The 25,633-nt window shown below is 42.2% G+C and overlaps 2 protein-coding genes across 3 annotated transcripts in view; one reads left to right on the top strand and one right to left on the bottom strand.

The window, feature by feature from the left end:
- Positions 1 to 6,995, bottom strand: part of ERGIC2 (ERGIC and golgi 2) — a 29,928-nt gene extending 22,933 nt beyond the window's left edge. For both annotated transcript variants that reach the window (XM_063134144.1, XM_063134143.1), the window contains exons 1-2: positions 6,901 to 6,995; positions 1,364 to 1,437 (exon numbers count right to left, since the gene is read on the bottom strand). The gene's annotated coding sequence lies outside the window, so the exon portion shown is untranslated. The remainder of the gene's footprint in view (positions 1 to 1,363; positions 1,438 to 6,900) is intronic.
- A 14,410-nt stretch (positions 6,996 to 21,405) lies between these two features.
- Positions 21,406 to 25,633, top strand: part of LAMB4 (laminin subunit beta 4) — a 52,545-nt gene continuing 48,317 nt past the window's right edge. The window contains exon 1 of the mRNA XM_063134145.1: positions 21,406 to 21,606. Coding sequence (XP_062990215.1) covers positions 21,406 to 21,606 — 201 coding nt within the window. The remainder of the gene's footprint in view (positions 21,607 to 25,633) is intronic.

Consider the following 25,633-nt stretch of genomic DNA (forward strand, 5'->3'; position numbering starts at 1 on the left):
ATATTCATGAAAACAATGTACAACAGTGTATTATATATGCAAAAATGCATGTATTAGGAAAACACACACAACTTTATATTAGAAGAAACGTACAAGAAAATGCATATGATTTTTTTGTGCTGACTTTTAAAAAACATAAAGGGAAGCAGAAATGGGACAAAATGAGCATAAGATTGGAAAGAATGGGAAACTGAGCAAAACCAAAATGACAGATCTGCCTATCTCTAGTAAAATTTTATTAATCACAGCCCGTGGCTCAGTTCAGACAACGTATTAGTCAACTCAGTGTGAAAATTCCACTCAACGGTTGAGTTTCTAGGGGATACTCACCACACAACGTCTTCTAACTCCACCGTTGTGTGACTGTGGGCTACCATGGAGTTCAGTAAAAGGCAACACAACATTTGATTGACAGTTTCTCTGCTCTCTCTCTCTCCCCCAGTCCTCCTGATGGTGTCCCATCAGCCATTGCTGGGGAAAAAAATCCCGGCGGCTCTCCTAGAGCGGCACTTGTTCCTTTTGTAGCTCTTGCCAGAGAACTCTGTAGCCAGTGGGAAAAGTCAACATAATTGAAAACTCCACGGAGCCCGCCACACAACACAACCGTTGTGCAGGAATTCTCCTTTGTACAGCATGGATATTCAGTGTGGAGTGTTTTCTTTAAAAAAAACTCCACCGTGGGGTGAAGTTTTCCCTCCTGAAAACACATTTCTCAATAGTGGTGGAAAAACTCCACTGTGGAATTCTAAAAACACCATTGAGAAATGCGTTGTCTGAACTGAGCCCGTACCTCACAGATCAATTCCAGGCATATTTCCCATTTTGGAGCCTGCCTGGTGGAAAGCAGCCTTAGGGAAGGGAGAATTGTGAGAGAACTATAGTGACAGGGAAGGGTCAAGCACTCCCCTGCTGATTTTCCTTTACAAATGCTCTCATCCCACTGTGGCATTAGTGTTAACTAGCAAACATGGATTCGGGAGCACTTGCTGGCCAAGGTAATGTGTGGTTCCAACCTGAATATTATATCTCAATTACAATAATGACATGGTTTCTACCTTATATGCATTCAGATTATTATGAAGCACTTATGAAGTCTCCCACAGACCATCATTCTATTTTAGGTTTCACAATCCCAAAAGCTTTTATTTTCTTACAAAATGTGCCGTGAATTATGCTAATTCTGCCGTTTGCTTCTCCCATTTACAGATACCAAGCTGGGCTCAAAAGCACTTTATTTGAAATTCCCTTGGAAATTCAAACACATTAAAACCCAAACACAATTTCACTCATGAAAGCACAAGATGATAAAGAAAAGAAAGAAAAACAAAAAGAAAAAAAGATTCTAGCACATGAACAATCTTACCTTGATCTTCTGTTTCTCTTGCAGCTTCTATTCAATAGCAACAACAGATCACGAAAGCATGGCAGGCAGAGATTCTGAAGGAAGAGAATGTCGACATGAATTGGGGTGTTCTAAAGCAGTGGGCTTCAGCTGGTCCGAACCTGAGACCCACCTCGGCCCCCCAACCTGCAACATGGGGCTCACTTTCACAATTGCCCAACATGGCATCAATAGCTTTCTGGCAACCCATCTGGGTTGATCTTGGGGTCATGACCCACCGGTTGAAGATCACTGTTCTAAAGCACCTCAACTCTTGAGGGAAATGCTTGGTTTCACTGCCCCCTGGCATTTAGAACAAGCTTCCTCAACATAGCCATGCCCTCCAGATGTTTTGAACTGCAACTCCCAGCATGACCAATTGTCAGGGATGATGAGATCTGTATTCCAAAAAATCTGGAGGACACCAGGTTGGGGAAAGTTGCTTTAGGGTGAAATCCTACATGTATTTAGTCAGAAAAAAAGTCCCACAACTCCCAGTAGCTGGCTGAGGAGTTCTAGGACTGTCTTCAGTCTAAACCTGCATAGGACTGTGTGCTTTCAAGCTTCGCTTTCTTTGACAGCATCTGCAAGGGAACCGGAAAGATGATAATCAGCCCATGGAAATACTGAATTTGGTTGAGGACAGAGAAGTAAAAACAAGGGCGCTGAAACAGGTCAAGAGAACAAAGGTGGGTGGGAAAAGATTTCAAGAGTGATCAGAGATAAAAAAGTGATGGAAGCCTGTCTGCAATAAAATACATTACCTGCACAACGCATTGACTCCTATGTGATTGTTGGGTATGGAAGGGCAAGTTTGGGGAAGATGGAAAGAATGAATGAATTGTACTGATCCATCAATAGGGCATCCATAATTATGAATTACTAAGCTCTCACCTTTACAAGCATCCATTTTAGCGCCAATCGCACAGGAGGTAGAACAGAAAAAAAACTACAGTTGCTCTAAATCTACTGTTGCTACAAATTCCTGAACAAGCTACTTATCTAATTGGCAAGTACACACAGTGCGACTGCCCACACATTGGGTAAATGAATCTGCTGCCCTTTCTTTTCTTTTTTTTTGCTTTACGCTACATTTAAACAGCATTGTTTAAAGCTCGTCAGCAAGCATACAAAGTGGGCAGGGGTGGTGGTGAGGTGGCCAGAGAAGAAAGAGAGGAGTGCCTAGAATGGGAAAGGAGTGATCAGTAGTGACGGGGGGGGGGGGAGGGGGCTAGAAAGTCAAAATTACAGTAAAACGAATATTGAGAGACACAAAACACGTAAGAGGAAAACATGCAGGGTTCATTCACATGTAACAACAAATCAAGTCCTGGCACAACGGGAACAAACTCTGTGCGTCACTAAGAAACAATCCTATGCATGTTTAGACAGGCAAAAAATCCTAGAATTCCCATCATTCCCCCAGACAACCATGCTGGGAGCTATAGGACTTTTTTCTGTCTGAACATGCATAGAATCTCACCTTTAAGTAGTTACTTCCTGATTTGCAGCAAACCATAGCTTGCTATTACATCCAAATTGGCAAACTAGGTTTTGCTCCAAACCAGGTTTGCAAACCACAGTTTGAAGCCGAATTAAATGGAATATGGGAGGGGAAGGAGAAGGGAGAGAGTACGCAAGCTCAAGGCTCAACTATGTGACATTAAGCCATAGTTTAGTGTTACATGCGAACCAACCGTAATGTCAAGCAGAAAATTACAATTTAGCAGGCATTCCAATTATCTCCTATTTTAAAGAGGCAGATTCCTCTTACTTCTAATCTTTAATATGCAACCTATGTAATAATTTTAACTAAAATGAACTAACATTTTTGTAATTATTTATATTTCACCTCTGATCTTGAAACAGCATGTACAGAACACACTTTTCATAATATTTCACGTTGACTTATTATGCTGTGTACCCAAAAGGTATTGCTTTTACTATAAGCCTGTAATAAATGACCCTCTCATGAGTACCTCTCTACATCTAGTGATATCCATGACATTTCCATGAGCGAATTTGCTCTAGAATACAGAATTAACCCCACTGCCTTTCATATCCACTTTTAGGGTTATATCCAATGGTGTCATTCTGCCAGCAGAAGGGAGCTGCTGGTGGAAGGGATTTTCTCTTCCCCTCCTGCATGACCCCCATCTGCTCCTGAGGATTGGGGTTCTGCAGGGGGGAGAAGAGGACAGCCAAGTCCCTTTGCATGAACTGACCTCTGCTTGGTTGGATCCACACGAAGGCTGCAATCCAATACCCACTTAACTGAGAGTCTGTCCCACTGAACTCAATGGGACAAACTTTTGAGCAGTCATGTGTAGAAATATCACACAGAGATCAGGTTCTTCATCTCCAGGAACGGCCTGTGCTGTACTTCAATCTAATGAATATTTTGAAAAGTGGGTGAGCTTTTGGATAAGTTGGCACTTTCAAAAAGAGTTTGGCTCCAGCACAGAGATGTGAGTGGACACATTGTGAAAGGTACCTCATCTAATGGATGTGCGCTCAGTATCAGGACATATTTTAATTGGCAATAACAAAACAGCCTTTTTAAATATATATATATGAAATCCCACTCCTTTTCTGAAGTGCTTGAAACCTTGTATTAAAAAGTCAATACCCTTCACCTTTACGTTCTTTCTATAAATACAAAAATCATGAGAAAGATGACTAAATTTGGAGGAAAGCCATTGCCATGTACTAGAGGAGAAAAGATGCTTAAGCCAGAAAGTGCCACTAGGTTCCCCAAAATATGAAACTGAGCCCACATTCGGAAGGCATCCAAAAGAAGACACTCTTTGCTAGAAAGAAGACTCGGGTTGTCAGTATCCAGAAGAAACCGAACTGAAGAAAAGGAGTTGCAGTTTGACTTGGGAAGATGATAGAAATACTAGCATTCTAAATCTGCCCTGGCTAGCTGGAAGCGTTGGCAACCTTAACATAAACATACAAATAAGAAGCAATAGAACTGTAACTTCTGGACCTATTCGAAGCCTCTGATCCCATTAAAGGTAGTCATAACTCTCACTAAAAGCAATGGGATTTAAATTGGTTGCGACTCAATTGTTCCACTGGGACTTATTCATGACTAACATTAGCTGGAGGCCAGAGAGGTTTAGGCTGCCCCCTTTCCCCATCCTTCTTATTATTCTGGAGCAAAGTAAAAAATCTCAAGGTTGGTTTAAGCTGACTTGTGGTGCAAATTCATGCCCCCCTGTACACTGGTGTCAGAGCATGAAATCATGTGCTAGGTTCCCTGCACCACTCAAGGGGACAAACAGTCTCCTTGTAATGTGAGTGCCTATTCCATCCTCAGTTTCACCACAACAGCATCAGCCACTGGTGATCCTGAGCTGAAGAACAGAGCTATTCTCTGTAGGTGGATGTACGGAGAAGCAGCACACGTATGCAATGCTGATGGCAATGGTTTCATCCCTCTAACACAAACTTGTGCCACCAAGTAACTAACAGTAGAGAAGTTTGACAGGTCCACCTAAATTCAGGAATAAATGCTGCTACAGCTGTTGCACTAAGAGCATCATATTGCATTAGCAGAAGATAAGACTGGGCTGTAGTTATTTTACCAAACATAGAGACTTTTGCCCCTCTCTAATATAGCCTTTTGCGTCAATGAATAAAGTGACTGGCATGCAGCAGCAAATTTTAAAAGTCAGTAAACAACATAGCAGCTATAGAAACAAAAATCCGTACAATGTACTCAGATACAATAACCATTTTTGATATTAACTTTTCATTTCTGAGGTCAAACACTAATCCTGTTCTGCAACAATCTTACCTGAGCTTTTCTAAAACACACCTCTTTCACTGCAGCCTATCAGCAGCTGCCAGATTACCTTTTAGCAACCTATTAGACAAATCCAGAGAAGGAGGAAGTGAGCCTATCATATGCTTCCAGGAATTATTATTATTATTATTATTATTATTAGAACCCTATTCTATTCTGACAGTGTACTTGAGACTCCAGAATTTAACAACTGATTTGCTATTTCTTTTTTAAAATCTTGTTGTTCTACTAATATGTCAAGCAACCTAAAAGAAACGATCAAGAAAGTATTTACAGCTTGTAAAAGTAAGTACCACTGTGTGAAACTGAACCTGCTCCCAAATAAACATACATGGAATTATGCTGTAAATGTATGTACACACACAACTGCCCATTTAGTTGAATATAATATTGCAAACATTTCATTATGAAAAGCGAAAACTTTACATGCTGCTTCAGTATCAGAAGTGAAAATGAACTACAAAATAACAGCATGTTAACCCAAACAAATACAGTCCTCCTTCCCTATACTCTTATATCAGGTAATGGATCATGCAAATAAGAAAGGGGAACATCAAGGAAGAAACCATTGGGGACGGGGTATTTGGGAAACAGGAAGGAAAACCCTATATGAGATGTAAGAGGTAAGGAAAGGGGACACAGATAGCAGATATTTACAAAAAGTCTCAGTCAACTCCTCATTACAACCACTCAAGGGAAAAGCCTGATAAAAGTGAAGGCAAACAATTTACTGGTCACACATACATCTCAAGGTATCCAAGTCTTGTTACAGCAATATGGGAAGGAAAGATCTCTCCCCAAGGCTATTTTAATTTGGAACACATCATTTAGGGGACAATCCTATGCATGTTTAGAGGGACAAAAGTCCCACAACTCCCAGCATTCCTCAGCCAGCCACTGGGCTTGTAGGACTTTATGCATAGGATTGCATCATTACAAGTGTTACCATGGAATATGTTAAACGGATTTTCGCACAGGGCACATCAGCGATTTTGAACCTCTCTTTCACTATCTGTACATACATGTGAGAATGCGCCAATGCAAGATAGAAGACACAAGAAAGCTATTTGTAATTAATGCAGGGTTTACATTTGATATTGCAAACCTACAGTATTTAAGAGGTTATTCACACATGATGCTTGAGTAACATGCAAATGTAGGCATCGCCATTAACTCCAACATACTTTAGAATTTAGAAATGAATCACTTTTGCATTCTACACTTCATTAACAACAATCACACACGGCACAAACAGCACAAGACGAGCGCTCAGGCAACGATACATAAAACGGACTAAAGGCATTTTTCACACGTGTCACACAACGCCGCCCTGTATTTCTGCATTCTAAGTTTAAAAGCTACTTTGGGTAGAAGCCCGAAGTGGCTTTCAAAATGCGCTTTCCAGTCCGCGTGAACAACATCCACACGTGTCAGACACAAAGGGGGGCTTTTAGCGTCACGTGTGAAATGTCACTTCTGAAATGGAGCAAAAGATTGCACTGCCGGGACTTCGGAGAAGGGAAGACAGCGAAACCCTCAACACAGGAGGAACCCCGATCCTCCCCGGGGGGTGGTGGTGGTCTGGATGTAAAGGGGAGGGGAGGGGCATTCGGGGTACGGATTGCCTAGGGCGGGCGGAGGGAAGGGGAGAAAGGGGGACTGCGGCGGGAGAGGCGCACGGGACCTCCCAGCCTTCCGCGCTCACCGTTCCAGCCGCATCTCCACCCGCTTCCCCGCAAGCCCAGCGGCGGGAGGCGCTGCACCGCCTGCTCCTCTTCGTTCGTGATCCGGATGGGGAGCAGAGCTAAGCCTCCAGTCTAGGCAGGCTGAGCGGCGGCAGTGAGATTACCGGAACGAGAGAGGAGGGAGCACGCGATGTCAGTCACCCGGACCAATTAGAAAGCAGCTCACGACACTACGCCCCACCCACTTTTCGCTTCCAGGAAGCGGCAAGAACGGAGGAGAAAAGAAGAGGGATCGGAAATGACGGCCCTTCTACGTCTCAGACTCTATGGTAGGTTTTACGCCTCTCGCTCCCTCCCCGAGAGCAGGAGCCTAATAAACTCTCCCAGCATCGCGGGAGCCGTTTCCTTTGTAGCCTGCAGGGGGCGATGGTGGTCTTCAGTGCCTCAGCAGGGTTAGGGCGAAGGAAGCGATCTTTTCATAGGAAGACACACAGACGGAAGCACCCTAGAACCTCGTCCCAGTAGAGGTTGGTGGCTCCGATTATGGTGGGGCGATAAATCCATTCTGGCTTTCAGTCAGAACCAGCTAGAAATCTAAAGGACCTGTCCAACGTGCTGAACCCTATACCAAAAATAGGTTCAGTACTTTGGATAGCTCCTTCCAATTTCTGGCTGACGCTCAGAATGGATTTACAACCCCATAGAAATTGGAATCACCAGCCTCCACTGCTTCGTTCTTGTTGGTTCCTTAACATTATTATTATTATTTATTTATATAGCACCATCGATGTACATGGCAGGGTTGGAAGAGTTTCATATCCTCCTTTTGAATCAGAATTTTTGTTTTGTTTTGTTCTTAACTCCCACCCTAGGTTCCTCCTCCTGCACCCCTCTTCTCTTCCTTTCTCATCAAATCCATTATAAGCCGCTTCACCTCAGGAAAATGCCTGGGGTTTAGCACAGGCACCACATTTCTCAAGAGATTTCCTATCTCACCTCAAGCAACAAATAATCCTAGCCATAGCAGCTACCACTTTCACCTAACCTAGTTTAAAGAGGTGCTGTGTGTCCTTTTTACAGCTCCTTTGCTGGTTTACAAGAACACAAGCAAGCAAACAAACAAATTCTTTTTATTGTGAATATCAACAAAACAGAACAAAAAAAACCATCGTGAAAACAAAGAAAATACAAGCAAGCGAACATAAAAAAACTGTTCACTTCCCCAGCAGTGCACCTCCAAAAGGAACTAAGAACATAAGAAGGACCGAAATGGATGACCAAGGGTCCATCTAGTCCAGCACTTTGTTCACACAGTGACCAATCAGCTGTCGACCAGCAGGATCTACACTACTACTTTAAAGCACTTTATAACAGTTTTGATAACTGTTGGGGCCCAGGACACACTCCATATACTGTTTTCAAAAATGTTATAAAGTGCTTTAAAGCGCTTTAAAGCAGTAGTATAGCACGGTATATTGATAGATCAGTTTCAGACACCTCCAAAGAGAATGGAATGTGGAGCAACTTCCCATTGTTCAGGAAGGATATCTGAGCCAGATTCCATGTTCTATCTATTGCATAACCAAGCTAAATCCCATTGAAAAATCATAGTTAATGGGGATAATTTCAGATAAGTAGTTTGATAGTGACATAATTATGTCCATCCCGTCCCCATCTCCACGTCCCCTGCCCTGATGGCAGCCTTTGAAATCTATCCTAACTATCCTCAACTTTTAAATGATTCTCAGGTGGGGGATATAGCATGTATTTGGCAAAAATCCCTCATATTCTTTGCTGGTAAACTCTTCAAAATTAATGGTATTTTTAATATAAACCCTTGGCCATTAGATCCATTAATAGCATACCTTGCTTTTTGTAAGTAAAATTAGCATCCAAAGCAAACTAGTTCCATCTCATCTTCTTTCTATTGTTATGTGAAACGTCTTGCCCTGGAAGATCTCCACCTGTCCAAATTGGTGAAGCAGGGCCTGTTGCAGCAGATCATGTTGAGGATCTTTGCCTGTACAAAAGCTCCCTAAGCAAGTTGACTCCTGTGCAGCAGGTGTTAAATCCCTTTGGAACACTTCAAAGCGGACTTCATGCTCCATTTCTCACTATGAAATATTTCATTTGCTCAGTTAGGAGGAACAAAATTCCTCAAATATGTTGCAGGCCATAGAGAAGAATTGGATTGGAAAGAAAATAGATTTTCCGAAGTACAAGATTTCCTCCTTAACTCTAAGCACATGTTTTGGCCCTGAGAAATTGCCATAAGAGTTTATAGGGAATATTATTTATTTGTTTGTTTGTTTGTTTTTGTGAGACATTTCTGAGGAGTGGAAGATTTGAAAGCATCACACAGAGCAGTAAATAAAAAGCACTAACTGGAGAAAGCAGCAAAGGGAACTGCACACCTACCCACACCCATAAGGGTCTAAATCCATGTAGTAACACATACTTTGATCCTGCAAGGTCACATTCCATTGCCAAAGAAATAGGGATTGCGCATAGAATCCGCTAGATTCCCTTTGTAACAGAGATCCCAGTAAAGATGCCCAATGTTGTTCTGGACCTGTATGACATTATGAAATAGCTGACTATTGTATTGCTAGAGGAATCCTCCTGCACCTGTTTCTAGAGCTAAACATATAAACTATGTAGTCAGTTCCGCAGGCAATTTGTTTCCCAACATTAGATGGCTGAAATTTTGAAGCTTGCCATTTCCATGATTGTGGGAACTGTTGGTAGCCAGGCTTCCACTTTTACACTTGCAATGCTTGCCACAAAGAGTGTGGGGCCACCTCAGTTAAGCATGATGAACAACTAATTTCCTCCCAACTTTGGAGCTGGCGAGGTGGGCAGAGAGTGTCCCAGCAGCTGCACAGAAAACTCCACCGTCCTCTCGGCTCCAAGATTTGGGGAAAGGCTGGTGGTTGTTTGGAGGGGAAGCACCCAGTATCAATGGTGGATGTAGTAGGACCCCACAGCCCCCCATGCATGACAACTTAGAGAGGAGCAGGTGAAGGGGCAGTGGCAAACAGAGCCAGCGTCAGCCCTTAGGCTGGCATGGCAGGCCTTACAAGGGCAGATGCAGAGATCACCATAGCGTCTTTTCTTTCTCCTTTTTTAAAAACAGAACCTCATTTAACCCGAGGGGGGCTGCATTTCGGGGGTGGGTGGGCTGAAGGCAAGAGGGGTGGGGCCCCAAGCAAAAAGGCTGAGACCAAAATACAAAAAAAATATACCAAGATATTTTAGATTACAGCTCTTACTGCCAATAACTAAGGGCACCTTCAGCTGGGCAATTTTTCATGTGATCATCATTGGAAAGACTCAAAGGGCCCCACGGTCACCAGATGGAAAGGGAAAGTGTGGGGTATAGCCCGCTCCGAAAAATTAACTTACTATCGTAGAGTTTTGTCGGGCCAACTCAGCAATGACCCCTTTGTAAATATATGGTCTCCTTTTGTCAATTTTATTAATGGTACAACAGGATTACTTAACTCTTGTTTATTCGGTCTCCTTCTGACTGTAGATACTTGATAGAAATTTGTTTTGGTATTGCTTTTTTGCAAAATTGGATAGACAAATATTCTCTTTCTTTGTAGTGCAAGATGGTACATTTGTAATTTGTTAAATTTAATAAAAAAAAATAAAAAATCATGGTTTGGCTACCATTTCCCCCGGGCACTTTACACGATGCCAATGTCATGCAGTTGTTGTCCAACCTCTTCTCCTCCGACACTTTTCACATGTTATTTTCTATGAAGAAAATGCAGTACTTTTTGGTGGTCATGCAATGAAACCGCATTCATCTCCCCATGTAATCCTCCCGTCACGCTATGTCCTGCTTGAGTGGGCGGGTGTTGGGCGATGCAGTGTTGACATCACTACTGACAAGGATCAGTTGGGAGTGAATCTCCCCTTGCCCCTGCTCGGCTCCACATTTCAGGCGAGGGGTATGTGAGCACATGAAATCTGTTTCCATTTAATCCCCTCTCTCAACGAGAAAAGTTATTGGCTGCTTTTACAGGGACATCACTGACTTGCACATGGGGGAGGCAAGCTTTGGAAGGCACAGACTTCTGAACTTGCAAAGAATCAGCACTTAACAATGGGAAGGGGGTTGCTCTACTCTGCATGTGCTGCCCGGAAATCTTTTAGCCCTTTCTATTCACTCACCATAGGAGAAAAGACATCTTCAATTTCACACTGAGGCTTTAGCTAGACCAGGCTATATCCCAGGGCGAACCCCGGGATCGTCCCTGTGCGTCCAGATGACGCACAGGGGATCCCGGGATCAGGGAGGGATCATCCCTCCCTTGCCCAGGGATAGAGCCCTCCCCTTTGGGCCTGCTTTTTCCGCGGTCTTGGGCTCAGCCCAAGACCATGGAATGTCTGGCCTGTTTCCGTGGCTTGACCCTGCTCCACACGATTACTCGCATGGGGTGCAGCGCTGCTCCCATCAGGGTGAGGGTGGGGGGAGCAGGGAAACCAAATTAAATTTAAAAAAAAGACTTACCTTTAGCGCACGAGCATTCATGCGCTGCGTCCTCTTTAAAAAATAAAAAAATGGTGGGTGCAACACCTCTCTTCCTGAGGTCGTCGCGCCTTACGTGTAAACGGGACAGAGATCTCGCGTTAATGACAACGTGAGATCTCCCCTCCTCTGCCCTGGACTTTCAGGTAGGTCTAGCTAAGGCCTGAGAGAGGGAGGGGCTGCACCAGAGGGGTGGATGTCCGATAACATCCTGCCAGGCTCCACCCACCCATGAAAATGGCATATAGCATTATGCATAAAAAGGGAAAACGGCAGTATGAAGACCTCATTTAAATCCCGAAAAGAATCCATAACAAGAAAAAGTGGTAAATCTTGGGAGAAAAGCTCTGTCTGAAGATTCCCTAAACCTGAGGAAAGGTATTTCAACCTTTTAGAATGTGTGGTGGTGGTGGACTGCATAAAAGCCAGGAAACCACCAAATGATTTGTGGGTTTATTTATTTATTGCATTTCTATAATGCCCAATAGCCGAAGCTCTCTGGGCAGTTTACAAAATTAAGACAATTCAAAGTATAAAACAGTATAAAACCATAATATAAAATACAATATAAAAGCACAACCAAGATAAAAACAGCAGTTGGACGAATGGGGTATGGGAAACATCAAAAATCCTGGCCTGGGACCCCAGGAGGACCAAATTGGGAACCTGGGCCTAGGGCTCTCCACCACTTCTATAAACCAACAGAATTCTTAGTTCCAGAAAAGAATGGGTGCATCTGCTGGACATAGATGCAAACTGATGGAAAGCATATTACATCTGCATAGAACCTGCAGTTGTACACATTCAATACTGTTTTAAATGTCAATTCACTGCAGGAACTATACAAGTGTCTTTCTAGTGGTATTACCAACTTTATTTTACTGTAAGTAGGAAGGTGAAAAGAAGGTGAAGGACTGTTATTGCCTTAAAATCTGTACATAGAGTTCCATTCATGGGCATTCTGTTCCGGCACAATTCAGTTTGAGCTGCATTCACATTTCATTATAGTTTGTTAGATGAAACCTGATAGCTCAGTTATTCAACTCTGTGGCAATGGATGCATCTGGATGACAAGATATGATTAAGCTTTGTACTCTTTGGAACTTAGCTACTTTGTTCCTCCCTTCACACGAGTAAGTGAGCAAACAAGCCAGGAAGTCTTCTATTAACTATAGTTTCCCATTACATCCTAACCAGGAAATAGCATCCAAACAAGACAGGGTATGGATCCATGGTTTAAGGTTGGCTTAATATTCTGGTTTGTCCAGAAGCTGTTATAAAATATGGGGCACCGTGAACACTGGTGTGGGGGTATTTTGACCATAGGTTAATTAATCCAGGTAATTTCAAACATTATGAAGTATGGGTGGAGGATACATTGCAATAAATATTGGGGCTTCTGCTTGAGTGTTAAGTTCTCTTCCCCTGCCCTGCCAGTAGTGTGTAGTAAAACCTATTCTATGTTCTGATGTCACTACAATGTGTGTTTCTCAGTCCCCAAAATAGTAATAGTTTGTGAAATGGAGCAGTGGTGGCAAATATACAGTAACGCTGAGACACAGTAAGGTAGGGTGACCATATTTTGGAAACCAAAAAGGAGGAAAACATGGTCGCCCCCAAGGGGGCGTGTCCAGTACCAAGGGGGCGTGCCCACCCGAAAATAGTCTTGGTCACGTCTGATTTTACAGCACACATTTAAGACAAATCTGTTCTTCGTAACATCTTAATGTTAAAATCACTGAAATAAAGAACAAGTGAGAGATTCAATGTATCTGAAATTAACTTCACTCACTCCTACTTTTGTAGGTTTTGCTGTACTTTGAAGCTTTTGCTGTACTCTGCGTGTTACATTCTCCCCTTCCCTCAAATATCTTTTCTGACTGTATCTTCACTCATTGCAAGCTGTTGTTGTTAATAGGGTTTGCTACCGGCCCCAGATCTGTTTCAAATTTGGTATGGCTGAAGCTCTACCTAAAAGCTATCATGGTGCCAACTTTCAGCTCTTTATCTTTAAAAATGACAGTTTAAAAAATAATAATTTTAAAACCTCAATTTTAAAAAAAAATTCTAAAAAATCAATGGATGAACAGATCTGTTTCAAATTTGGTGTGGCTAAAGCTCTACCTAAATCCTATAATTGTGCAAAGTTTCATCTCTTTATCTTTAAAAATGACGATTTTAAAAATAATTTTAAAACCTCAATTATTTAAAAAAATCCTAAAAAATCAATGGATGAACGGATCTGTTTCAAATTTGGTGTGACTAAAGCTCTTCCTAAGAGCTACCATTGTGCCAAGTTTCATAATGTTATCTTAAAAAATGACGGAGTTATAAGCATTTTTGTTAATTCCCATTAGAACTGCTCTTTGGGGGGAAATCCGGATTTCCCCTCCCCCTCCCGGATTTGCCATAAAAACCGGCCAAATCTGGGCAAATCCGGTCATCTGGTCACCCTAAGTAAGGCCATGGCTAGACCTAGCAGTCTAGCGCAACGGAGCGGGAAGGAACTCGCGATTTTATGATCACGAGTTCTCCTCCTCTGTCTACACGCAGCGTGTGATGTCCTGGGAGGAGGAGGACATCGTGGCTGCCATTTTGTTTTGTTTTTTAAAGGGGAAAGAGTGGTCAAGCACAAAAGGTAAGTGGTAGGTTTTTTACAAAAAAACCCTCCCGCTTCTGTGCCCCGTACGGCTCCTCATGATTACTTGCGAGGAGCTGGAATGAAATTGCAACGCACGCCCACACATTCCGCAGTCTCAGGATCATCCCAAGACCAAGGGAAAAAGTGGGATTAAAAGGCTATGCTAGCATCCCAGGGCAAAGGCGGGATCATCCCTCCCTGCTCCCAGGATCCCCTGTGCATCATGTGGATGCACAGGGATAATCCTGGGGCAATCCCCAGGATATCAGCAGGACTAGACTTGGCCTAAGTTTGACTACACTATGGAGAAGGAGACCTTGAGACAGGACTGACTTTTTGGGTGTTAGCCCCATTTTTAATGTAACATGTATTTCATTCTAAGGTGCAAATAAATTCATTAGTGCTCTTCTGAACGTTTTAATCCAGATATAAGCACATACATTAATGTCCCCCCCAAGAGTTTGTTTACCTAAGTGAAATTAATGCAACCATCTACCATAACTACAGATATACCTTATGCTGTCTCCAATAAATGTGTGTGCTTCTGCCAAAAAAATAAATTAAAAAAATCAGGCATGATGGCTTAACAAATCACCTCTTTGGCAGGTTTGAGACTACTTCTCATTTTCATCTACACCCAGGTGCCTGAGGGGAAACACTTTTGCGTCTTCGTTCTGACACAGAGGTACGTCTTTACTTCACTGCCTTCATTTTGCTGCATCTGTTTCTTCAAAGACTTAGAATTCAAAGGCCAGGTAAGACATTTTATAAGCTTCAATGTTCTTCCTACATAGTGGGAATTTGGGATGTCTGCTGAAGTCTGCATTATGTTGGTCTAACTGGAGAATACTTCAGCGAGTATTAGCTTGTGCTATGCTCTATGAATTGTTAGACATACAGGAATCTTAATGTTAAATGTCAGCTTAAGATACTGAGATAACAGTAAGATATTGTTACAGGTGACATAGATGGTTTTCTAAAGTTGTCATGTTGTTCAACGATGGTCCCGAACCTGGTGTTGTACCATGTTGATCTATGTAGTATTTGCCAGCAATGCCTCCATTCGGAATTCCAGTTTATTAGAAGTATTTTGATACTAGTAGTTTTGAGATGCACAGCCAAATATCAAAGCAGAGTTGGAAAGAAAGAATATGCTCTTAAGGGACCATCCTGCAAAGATGTATTTGAGCAAGGATGCTCTCTAAAGAGTGACAGTCCTTTGGAATCAATTACCCACCTTGGTAACATTATATACTGTTTCTCATTATGGTGGTCCCCATTTATCTATGTATAAATTATAACATGTTTGTTTGAAGATTCTTTCACCTCCTTATGAATTAAATTAACATGTTTATTAATACATTGGTTGTTTCCAAAACTATGTATGGTATATAAATGTCTGGGTAAGTGGGGTCCAACCTGCTCTAAATGGGGGTGCACTCACCCAGAAGGACTAATCCTTGGTGCACTCACCCAGACTCAATTTTGGTCACCACATCTAATAAAAAGAAAAGAAATTGTAGACTGGAAAAGAAAATACAGGCATGAGCAACTAAAATGATCGAAGGGCTGGAGCAACTCCCCAATGAAGGAAGGCTGAAACAGCTGGGATTGTTTAGCTTGGAAAAAAGGAGAGTAAGGGGAGACATGATAGAAGTGTACAAAATTATGCATGATGTGGAGAAGGTGGATAGGGAGACATTTTTCTCCCTCTCTCATAATACTAGAACCCAGGGTCATCCCATGAAGCAGATTGGTGGGAGATTCAGGACGGATGAAAAGAAGTGCTTCTTCGTACAGCACATAAACTATGGTATTCACTACCAGAAGATGTAGTGATGGGCCACCAATTTGGATGGCTTTAAAAGGAGATTGGACAAATTCTTGGAGCAGAAGGCTGTCAATGACTATTAGTCCTGATGGCTATAAACTACTTCCAGTAGCAGAGGCAGTATACTTACGTACAACAGTCGCTGGAGAACATGGGCGGGAGGGTGCTGTTGCGTTCATGGCCTGCTTGTGGGTTCCCCATGAATAGCTGGTTGGCCACTGTGTGAACAGAATACTGGACTAGATGGACCCCTAGTCTGTTCCAGCATCACTCTTCTTTTGTTCATAGTCTGGGGATGCTCCTAGATCCAGCTCTGTCACTTGAGCTGACATACCAGTTATGACCAATTCAATATAATAGACAGAGGCACTGTTCAGATGTAATGGTCAGCATCTGATGACAATTTGTGAGGTAATTTACCCATTAATGGTGGGGATACTTACCACTTCCAGTTTCCTGCAACAACCTATGCATGCTACATTTGTCGGTTGTTTCCATGATGTCTGAATCTGGGGTTGATTAGTACACCCTGCATATCCCATGGTGGCTGCACAGTGGTGCTGCATTGTTGATATGACACAGCCACCAACTTGCAGCCAGCACGGGCTTTTGGGACGAAAGTGCGTGCTGGAAAAGTAGCCGACTTACTGCAGCTTTTACCTTAGCTGTGCGGTCACCACCTTCTTTCCGCCATCTGTCAGTGGTGATCTCTCTTCACAAGGAGAACAGTGGGAGGGTGATTGCTTCCTGAGGCATCTGGAAACATTCCCATTATTATGAACAGACCTGCATTAAATACATCTTTCTAGTTAATGTTCATATTAAAAAAGAAAAAGACAGAAAAAGGCAGCCCGGGGGTGAGTAATTACTGGGGTCACTGCAAGTGTGAAGAGGGTGTTCAACCCTTTAATCCACTGCTACAGTCCTCAGGAAAATGTCTCATCTGAAGCTGCTATTTGCATAAGAGAAAATCCCCAATTGGCATATGAGTGTACATATATCTGATACCATAGCTGAACACATTAGGATTTATCTAAAGATGATCAAATAACAATAAGATATGCACATTTTATTTTTAACTGACCATATATTTAACAAAATTGCAGTTCTGTTATCATATTTCCTTGGATAATATTTTAAGAAACAAAATTCTTGTTAAGAGACAGTATTCATTAAGAAGAAATAAATGTATTTGTGTTCATTTAATCCCTTTCTCCTTTTTTCCTATAGCCCCCTTAGTCAGTGCAAACTGAGTTGGTGTACAGTGTACCATTTTGCTGTTTTTGGAAGCTTTAACCATAATACAATTTTTCTTTCTTCTTCTTTTCTTTGCATGTACCACTGAAGATCAGCCAGCCAGCCAACATTTTTTTAGTCTAGATCTACAAGATGCACATGAATAAGTGGTTTCCACTTATACTTCTTATGAAATTCAGTAAGTTCAAGGACTTTAAACATACTCAGGAATGGTGACTGTACATTTCATTTGTTTCTTTTATATATCCTTTTGAAAATACGTGGCCTGCCTGGAGCCTATGGGCCTGGCTGTGATATAGTCAATGGGGTATTGCCTATTCCCAGGCTCAGAGGCATAACTGCACCAAAGAACTGTATCGCAATGCACCCTACCGTGTCACTGGGCTTCTTTAAACAAGCGTTTTATAGCACGCTCGTGACTGGCCACTCACGGATGGTCGTGGGTCATTCTGACATTGCCATCAACTTCCTGTGTGTCTCCCACTCCATTTTCCAGTTTTAGTAATAAAAAATAAACCTCAAAAAACCTGACTCATTGGGGATATATTGATATTTGTTGGTTTTTCCTGCTGTGTGCTGGCAAAGTTGCACTATAAAATGCCCAGTAGAGGGTACTGTCCCATTCAACTGCATTGAGCTGTAGAAGACACGTGGTCGCTGCTCTCTTCCTCATGTAATGACAGCTTGCTGTAAATACGGAAAGGGAGCAAGAATCAGAGCCACAGTAAGGGAACGGGATTTCCCCCCGTCTGAAGGAGCTCACTGTCTCATTCTTCCAACTTGTGGCACACACTTGTCAAAAATAGTGATTGCTACTGCTAAGAGATATTACTATGTAGTTTATTTTTGGTAGTCCTTTATTTACCCTCCAAAATAATTCTTCAAGTTTTTCAGACTCATTATAGAATCCTTTTTAAAGAGACCTGCAGTCAAAGATGTAGCTAATTGTTTCCATGCAATATATGGCATTTAAGCCCTTTCTTCTCCAATTCTGCTTTCTTGGCATTTGTGTTCCATCTTTTTGGAACATGGTTTGCTTGGCTCTCTAAATTTGTCAACAAGCCTCTCCTGTTCCTAGGCCTATGTAAACTCCACCCCACAAGCCAAACTTCTGTTATCCTTGCTGTTTTAGTAATTCACTTTCATATTCTGCCCTTTCTCCAAAAAGCTCAGGAAACCTGCTACAAAGGAAAGGTTTCAACATATGACTGACCGTTTGTCCTCAGCAGGTACAATGTTCATAAAGCTACGGTGCTTGGCAAATGCTGGGCAGACCTCCTAGGGTGATCCCAGGGCCTGGAATGGGGGCCAGGTACTGCCTCCTTTTGACTGTATCCCAGATCAACCCTAGGCAGGCGATGAGATGCACATGACCCAGCACTCAAAAGCAAAACAAATGACCACCAGTAACGCCTCCAGGTTATACATTTATAGATTTATTTGTGACTTAAGCTGGTGTTTTATACCAAAATGTTCCACATTTTCTAGATCTATCTATGTAGAAATTTGTAAATTTTAAAGTCTATACATTTATAACCTGGATGTGCTACTGCTGGTCATTTATTTTATTTTGGAGGGCCCAGATTGCAGCCCATGTATTTCTCCCATAGATCCCGACGCCAATGTGGAGCCATATAGGCAACCCCTGAATCGGTCTCTATCTACCTTGCTCCACACACCCCTTTATCTGCATTCCCCACAGTTTCATTTCTAGGTATGATTCATGAGTGAAGTGGTGCATTTTGGTATTTTAGAATCGAGATTTAACAGTCTTAAGATGATGATAATAATAATAATAATAATAATAATAATAATAATAATAATAATTCATTTCTTTCCCGCCTCTCCATTTTGATCGAGGTATGGAACAACAGTAAATATAAAATACTGATTAAAAACATAGTATGTATTGTTAAAATATCCTAAAAAAAAATCCTAAAAGCATCCTAAAATTCCACTGGATAATGTTAGTGTGTATTACCTCAAATGGCCTTTGGGGAGCTCTTTAGATGATCGTGTGCGTTACTTCCCTTACTTCAAGATGTGATCAGCCAGCCCTGCTGTGGTTGGGGGAACCTCCAACTCATTTTGTTAAGTGGAGCTCTGGCTCTCTGGTACAAATACAAAGTCCTTCCCTGATGGCGCCACTGTGTGAGTGTGATAGACCCCCTTGGAACTGGCTTTTTAAATACATTGCTCATGTTCAGGGGCTGCACTAATTGTTTCAATTCTGTTGCATCTATCATAAGACTATTGGCAGTAATATACAAAAAAAAACATAATCCTGCGTATAGAGGCAGCCGCCTCATGCCAAAATTCACACAGCCATTTTGAGCCAGATGGTTATGTGGCCTTAGAAAAACAAAAAAGCAGGAAGGGTACCTAACAAAGTACTTGGCTTCTGGACAGATATCCAAGGGGTAACTGTGCTGACTGTTTGAAGCATATCCTGAGTAGTAAATAAAAATTCAATTTACTGAGTAGTAAACAGAAATATTGAGCTTCAATGCTTTACTTGTAATAAGGATGGAGCAGTTGTTTCTAAAACTGTATGAGGGGAAATCTCTAGATTTCCTTGTAACCAGTACAAGCTTCTAAATAACTCACGCGCTCTATTATAACAAGTTGAGCCAAGTAATGGTAAGCAGCAGATGAAGCCTCGAAGGGTCCCATACTTGTTCAGTGTTTCAGGTGAGAACATGTTTCAACGGGCAAAAAGCCTGAAAGGAAAGTTATCTCACTGGAAGAAAAATGCTTAAAGTCATTTCAGGCAAACGCTTTGCCTACAGTTATTCTAATTTTCTATGCTCTCCTAGCTTCTGTCAGTGTGTGGAAAATATGATTATGTATGCAATTTAGTTAGAACTAGGTGAAATCTCAGAAATTGTGGAGCTAGCAGTTGGTTCAAGCTGTGGTGCCGTTACTTTTTTTTTCTCCTCTGAGTCTGAGGAAATCTAAAACTCGATCCAGTTTTTTTGTTAGCCTAGTTTAAGATCAAAGACCAGCCTTCAAGATGGAGTGGAGTCCCTCACAATTTTATCATTAATTTCAGTAATGCTCACTTCATACATAATATATGATAAATCAAATGTGGGCAGTTACTCAGCAACAATGGTTATTTAGAAATGCCAGAGGGCCACAACAGAGTTTCATATTGTATGAAGGCTTCCTTCTTAGTGGCTTTGGAATGCAAGGTTGACAGAAGGTAGATCTCCAGATTTTTCCCAGCATTCCTGACTATTGGCCATATTGGTAGGGGTTTATGGGAGTTGAAATCCAAAACACTGGGAGAACTACCTTCAGCTCACCTGTGTTATAATGAACACATTATCCAAATTAATTGAATGGTGTTGACCTGTAGGTTATGAACATCTATCTATTGCAAGGATGGGGAACTGCTTTTGGTGGGGGATGGATGACTCCACCCAATCAAGCCCTCCGTGGGCTAAATGACATCAGGAGGCAGACCAAGGTTTGCACTTGTAGCTTAATTTGCAATTTCCGTACGTTAGAATTACTAACCTAGGGTGACCATATAGAAAGGAGGACAGGGCTCTTGTATCTTTTACAGTTGTATTGTAAAGGGGAATTTCATTTGTATATATGGGGAACCTGGTGAAATTTCCTCTTCATCACAACAGTTAAAGCTGCAGGTGCCCTGCCCGCTTTTAAATCTGGTCACTCTAGTATAGCTTCTGCAGCTTTAACTGTTGTGATGAAAAGGGAATTTCACCAGGTTCTCCATATATACAAATGACACCTGCTGAAATTCCCTTTACTATGCAACTGTTAAAGACACAGGAGCCCTGTCCTCCTTTTCATATGGTCACTCTAACTAATCCCAAATATGAACAATCTTATTTCCTTCCACCGATAATGGAATGGACTTAGAACTAATCATTTGAAATGCATTAAGGCGTTGTTGCTTCCTTAATATTTTCTTTGAGTTTCCAAGTCAGCCTTATCCATCTTGGTGCCGTCCAAATGTGTTGGAGTGCAGTTCACATTATTCCAAGCCTGTTTTGTTTGGAAGGGATGGTACCTCTGGAGGACACCAGGCTGGGAAAGACCTGGGGAGTAATTGTTATCAGATTTATAAGCTTATTTCTCTCAGCCTAAAAACTTACTGTTCGGTAGGTAGATTCTCACCAACTCTACACAAGATAGCTAAGGGTTGCCAAAAAAAGAGAAAAGAATTGTTTTAAGTGACATAAGGATAGGTGAAGGCCTGGCCAGTTTCTGTTTTCTTCTCGCTCATGCAACAAGTTGCACTTCATCTGTTTCGTTTGTGGACAGTACTACTGATAGACTTCCTGGATGGCCAGAATCACTGTGACAGCGGATCCTGTCACCCAACTATTGGAGACCTGCTTGTGGGCCGCAGTGCACAGCTAACAGCTTCATCAACATGTGGATCATTTGGCCCTCAGAAATACTGCATTATTGGCTACCTTGAGGTAAGTTTCTTCTAATTTGTAGCTCCAGCTGCCCAGAAGGTGAAGATAAATGTTTCAATTGGAAATAACCCTGGAGAGTCTGTCTGAAACAACAAGCCACAGTTCTCTCCAGCATATGCCTCCTCTCTTAAAATGGCTGTCTGTTTGCCTGCAGGGAGCATCGTCCATTTGACAGAACATATTCTGACTGTTTCCACACTGCTGCTGTTTACTACAACCTGACTAACAAACTGTCAGGAGGTGCTTCTAGACAAGGCTTTTATGGTACAATTTGCCCTGCCTCATTCATTAAATTTTACTGGAGGTCTAGATGACATTGTATTCTGTTCTTAACTCTCCCATATTATCCCACCACTCTCTGTTCTCTTACCGCAGAAAATCCACTAAAGAGAAAATAGCTGCATGATGCTTTTTGACTCTTAGCGCTAGGAGTCCTCTGGCTGGAAGCATCCTTATACAGTTTGTTTCCATGTTTTATTGAAAATTCCTCTTCGTTTTGCATTATTCAGAGGTATGCAACCTAGGGGCTGTCTATATGCAAGGCAAACCCCACAGTGGCTGAGAAGCTGCACTGCGTCAGTTATATGACACAGCCTCAGATTTGCAGCCACCGTGGGACTTTCCCATGAAGCTGCGCATTGAAAAAGTCAGGGACTTACCCCCACTTTCTTTCCACCATCTGACCTAGCTCTGGGGCCAATCTGGGGAGCGGTCATGGGGCTGTCCTGGTGGAAGGCGACCAAGGATTGGTCACCTTCCATCAGGAAGGGGGCAGGGGGCAGCTCTGGTACCCGTGCTCAGTCCTTGGTGTTGGGATAACACAACACCACCCCGGGTAAGAAAAACCACCGAGTTTTGGGGGGAAGGCAGTGCCAACTTGGCACCATAAAGACAGGGCCTTCGTATCCAAAATGGTGAAAGCAGGCCCTGTACACATTTTGGGAGGCTTGAACTGTTATGTAAGGGTGTGTAGGCCTTCACTGTACATGTGGTGCTTCCTGCAAGCAAAGGCTGTCCTATTCACACCAATCCATCGGCTGCGTGGAGCTTGCATATGTAATGGAGCCTCTGGATCTGGACCCTGGAAATGTATAATTGTTATATTAAAGCTCTGTGTTTAGTGTTTTTTGGTTTAGTATGGTTTTAAAAAGCCATGCGTTTTTTTAAAAAAAACACAAGAAGGGAAAAACCCTTTGTTGGAGCATTTGTGAGTTTCTCAAGGACAAACGTAATCGAGTACTTTGCTAAGTAGGCATGCATATGCTTGTCAGTGCCACAGAGAGTCTTTTAAAACATCACCTTCAAGTCAGTAGGCAGCACCAGGTTATACATGTCTCTGCACACCAGTAGTCCAAGGAACTCCACCCTTCACAGATGCTCATTTGGTTTTAATTACGCATATAAATAGCACTGAAAATTGAGCAGTGTAAAATATGTTAAGAAGCAGCTTAATTTTGTTTTCAATGCACCAAGGCCATAGCTAGACCAGGCCTATATTCCGGGATCGTCCCAGGATCATCCCTGTGCAACCAAATGACACACAGGGGATCCCAGGAGCAGGCAGGGACGACCCCTCCATTTGCCTGGGATAATCCTTAGGTCTAGCTAAGGCCTATGACCCACTGGGCCAGTTCACTTGTTTGGCTTCTTTGAGAGGGAAATAACTCTTAAACAACCCTACAACAGCCCATGGTTATTTGAAGGTTTTTTCCTCCTCAAACAAGCCATTCTGTCCAGGTTCAGATGACATGACACCATGCCATGCCCAGGCAAGTAATTAGGGAAATGGTGCCTGGCACACACCAGCATAAAACAAGCAGGCTATCTAATCTGCAGCCAAATTATAATTTAAATCCATGTGCCTGAGGCAGGATACACACACAAAGAAGTAGTATTGTGGAGGCCACTTTAAATGCAACTGGGGAATGGAGGATGCGTGGGATTACAGTGTGGTGTGTGAGCCAGTGTGGTGTAGTGGCTAAGGTGTTGGACTGGGATTCGGGAGATCCAGGTTCTAGTCCCCACTCGGGAGACCCAGTGGGTGACTTTGGGCCAGTCACAGACTCTCAGCCCAACCTACCTCTCAGAGTTGTTGTTATGAGGATAAAATGGAAAAGAGGAGGAGGATGTATACCTCTTTAGGTTCATTGGAGCAAAAAAAGGCGGGATATAAATGTAATAATAATAATAATAATAATAATAATAATAATAATAATAATAATAATAATAATAATAATGGGGAAATGGCACTTGATAGCTTACCTTGCAGAGCAGTTGCCACACAGTTTAAAGCAGTTGAGAGATATTCCTGTTTCTTTTCCTGAATTGAGGCTAATAAGTCCAAAATCCCAAACCCAGCTCTTAAATGTTATACATTAGCTATATTGATTTTATGTAACCCATGAAATATATTCACTGGCAGCCTCTGTAAGGTTCCACTGATCACACAGTGCCTGTTTGATCAGAGGATTTCCTATTTACTTTAGTGCTAGGGAATATTCAGTTAATGGAAGCACAGCAGCCACCGAAGCAGAGCTACACTCATAAATCTGGAGTCCTGCATGATCAAAACAATTATCTAAGAGTCATTTAACAAACTTGTTGAATAGCTTTCATTCCTTCATCCCTAAATAATCCACATATTTAAATTGTACCTTCTTACATTAATCATTCACAATTGCTTTTAATTTGTCATAAAGGAATTCCTTCTCTCTAAACCCTGCCTGACCTTAAGGCAAGCTGCTTCCTAGATCAGTCCTATACTCAATCACTTGTCACAACTTAAAACTTTTATTCTTCCAGGAAAAAAGAAAAGAAAAGATAAGAACAGGTTGTCCTCATGACATCTCCCACTGTTCTCCAGTTTGAACAATGAAGGATTTAATCTTTTAAAGAAATCATTCTCAAAGGCTGCGTATGAGTTGTTTTTTTCACATAAAGCGTTACAGTCAAGAGTCAAAAGGATTTCCGGGCTGAAGTTTGCTTTGACTGAGCCCGATCTAATGTATATTTATTCAAAAGCAAACCCCACTGAGATCAGAGGAACTTACTCCCAAGCAAGTGTGTACGAGACTGCAGCTTTAGGCTTACCTGGCAATAAGCCCAACTGAGTATAGTCATAGTTGCTTCCTAGACCCCATCTATACGACAACGGGATTGCTCCTCATTGAATATAAAACCGAATTTTCGTTGATTCGAATCTAGGCAAAGAGCGTCACACTGCAGCAGCAACAGCGATTTATCTTCTGAATTTTTTTATAGTGCAGTTATTAATGTGCATGTGTGCATTATTGCATTAGCACATATACGGTGCTATGGAGTAGAGATGAGTGAAGCTATAATTTTATCTGCGAAGATCTGCAGATTCATAGAAGTGGAAAATGGAGGGCTTAAAGGAACAAGGTGGCAGAGGATGCGAGAGGGGAACTGAACACGTCTCCTCTCTCTTGCTGCCCATTCCCCCCCCTTTGTTTTAATTTTAAAAGCTGTCTCTGCCCATTCCCCTTATAGGAGGAAAACAAAGTGAGGAAAAGAACGAGGGAGTAGGCGAGGATGTGAGCGGGGGACTGAACATGTCTCCTCCCTCTCTTTGTCTCCCAGTTCCCCCCTCTTTGTTTTAATTTTAAAAGCTCCGTCTTCGGACATGAAAACGGTGGGAAGGAATGAGGCAGCCAGAGGACGCGATTGGTGGAAAGGCGGGAAATCGGCCAATCACTTTGTCCTGCCCTGAAAGTAACATCCACATGTCAAAATGCAGTGATCCAAAAGTTACGGTAAATCACAAATGTGAATATGCGCATTATCGCATTAAAGAACCGGCACTGCGGCGAATGGGTGGCTACGTCATGTGTCCTAAAACATGAATATGCGCATTTAGGTCGGGATAAAGAAGCTATAGAGACATACCCTTAGTAAACATGCACAAGTTTGCATTGTTAGCATCCGTAAAAATCAATAAAGACACAGCAGCCAGTTTGGAACTGCTTCAGTTTTGGTTCACATGAACAAAATTAAAATATGGTTCTTG

The sequence above is a fragment of the Elgaria multicarinata genome, chromosome 9, assembly GCF_023053635.1.
Source record: "Elgaria multicarinata webbii isolate HBS135686 ecotype San Diego chromosome 9, rElgMul1.1.pri, whole genome shotgun sequence".
Classification (NCBI taxonomy): Eukaryota; Metazoa; Chordata; class Lepidosauria; order Squamata; family Anguidae; genus Elgaria; species Elgaria multicarinata.